General features: G+C 41.1%; 1 protein-coding gene across 1 annotated transcript in view; it reads left to right on the forward strand.

Moving 5' to 3' along the window:
* Positions 1-215: 215 nt before the first annotated feature.
* LOC143021522 (RIMS-binding protein 2-like) overlaps positions 216-2,090 on the forward strand; it is a 164,297-nt gene continuing 162,422 nt past the window's right edge. Inside the window, exons 1-2 of the mRNA XM_076179111.1 lie at positions 216-528; positions 1,542-1,889. Coding sequence (XP_076035226.1) covers positions 231-528; positions 1,542-1,889 — 646 coding nt within the window. The 5' untranslated portion in view covers positions 216-230. The remainder of the gene's footprint in view (positions 529-1,541; positions 1,890-2,090) is intronic.

Here is a 2,090-nt window from a genome sequence, read left to right on the forward strand (position 1 = left end):
TTACTTTGAGTTTTTCCATGTCATTACTTTACATCAGGAGATTTGAGTCGTTTTGAATATTGGCTTCATGGCCGTACAAGGTCCATGTCACGGTAGCATTTCCAAGTACTAACTCAACTTCTTTATGCAATAACTGCAATTCAAAGTACTAACTCAGGTAATTAATATAAAGAGCGGCAGCTTTGTCCTTGTATAGCTTCTCCCGGAGCTGCATGTCTTGGTCTTCTAACATGGTTCCTTCCGACCTCCCCTCTTTAGGCCTAACATCCCTGACCTCTATGTCCTCGGGAGTCTATACCGCCACCACTGCCTCAAGTATCAACGCCGGGAACATGCCGTCTGGGTCGCCGCTGCCTGCAGGTTATGGGGGTCATGGAGGAGGAGGTGGAGGAGGAGGAGGAGGAGGTTTCATGAACGCCTCCTCTTCCTCTGTCGAGAACACCTCCACTGAGATCGACAGGATCATCGCCAAGATCGAGCAGGACAATAAGATTCTGGCCGAGCTTGATAAGTCTCGCTCGACTGTCGGTGAGTTTCTTAGTGCCTTCGCAACGCCTCCTCCGTAGATGTCTTCTCCTTCTTCTTGAACCGCTTTAATTAACCTCTAGATTAATCTCATGGTGTTTTCATGTTTGCATTAACTTTTTTTACCTTCAGATGTCCGTTCCTCTCTCCGCCATTTTCCGTAGCTTTAGCCTCCTTTTTTTTTTTTTTTTTGTATTCCTTGTTGAGTTCAAATGAAAAATCCGCTAGTTCCTGGTCAAACAGAGACGGAGTGAGAGAAAGAACTAAGATTCTATGTTTTTTTTTCCTTCCCGTTCATACAGGACATGTTATTTTGAGTATGAACTGCATAAGCATATTTCACATCGTGGAAACTGATAGCGGTCACTTTTGGCTAGAGAGAGAAAGAGAGAGAGAATGATTCCTAGACAGTTGCTCAGCATTTCCCGAAAACTTTGCCTCAGACCAACTTTTCGTGTAGATGCGTGTTTGCTCCTGCTGCAGTAATAATTAATTGGCAGAGGGAGGCGCTTAGAGAAAAGTAGTTAAGATTTACCTCAACAGGGTAAAATAGTTCTGCTCTCCTAATTCAAAATATCCTCTGAATGTGATTAGCAGAGGTGTTTAGAGAAAAGTAGCTAAGCTTTGCCTCAGCAAGGTGAAATAATTGCATTCTTCTAACTGAGAAATACTTTTGAATATGATAGAATATATATACATATATATATATACATATATATATATATATATATGTATATATATATGTATATATATATATATATATACATATATATATATATATATATATATATATATGTATATATATGTATATATATATATATATATATATATATATATGTATATAAATGTGTATATACAAGATAAGCAAAACTCAAAGGTAGAAGATATACCTCCAAATTAAGTAAATGCACATTGGCCTATAGAAAGATATTTGAAATTGGCCTCATCACACATAAGGCCAAGAGATGATCACTCCAAACTAACTTAGATTGGCGGGGTCCCCTCTGCTCCCCCAGGTCCCCCGTCATCGAGGCATGTACAATTCGTCGAAGGATTATCCCCTTCCTCCTCTCTGTATGCTTCTGTAACCCTCCCATCACCTCCTAACAACGTCTCCTCCATCTCGTCCTACTCTCTCACCAACCACATGGCCAATGCCTTCACTCCGTCTCCTTCCTCGTCCTCCTCCGTCATGGCATCTTCTGGAAATCCCTTGTCTCCTTCTTCTGCGAACACTACTACCTCGGGTCTTCGTGGGGTCAAAGTTCGAGTGTTGCCGCAACATCCGAACGCTTCAACTCTCACGCGAAATAAGCAATATTTAACTGTCCCAAGAATGACGCCTAGGCGAAATGAAAGGAACAGTAAGTCCAGAGCCGATCATATGAGTCTATTGTTACTATTGTTACTATTATTCCCCCAACTGCTAATGTCTACTACTGCCATTTTCTTTACATACTATGGTTGTTTGTCATTGTCTTGAGTAAACTGGCATCAGAACTTAGTTGCATCCGTACCCATCTCGGTATCACTCTGTGTTCCTGTAGCGGTTTGGAAGTACATTT

Source organism: Oratosquilla oratoria, chromosome 42, assembly GCF_046742065.1.
Source record: "Oratosquilla oratoria isolate Oo_2021 chromosome 42, ASM4674206v1, whole genome shotgun sequence".
NCBI classification, from domain to species: domain Eukaryota; kingdom Metazoa; phylum Arthropoda; class Malacostraca; order Stomatopoda; family Squillidae; genus Oratosquilla; species Oratosquilla oratoria.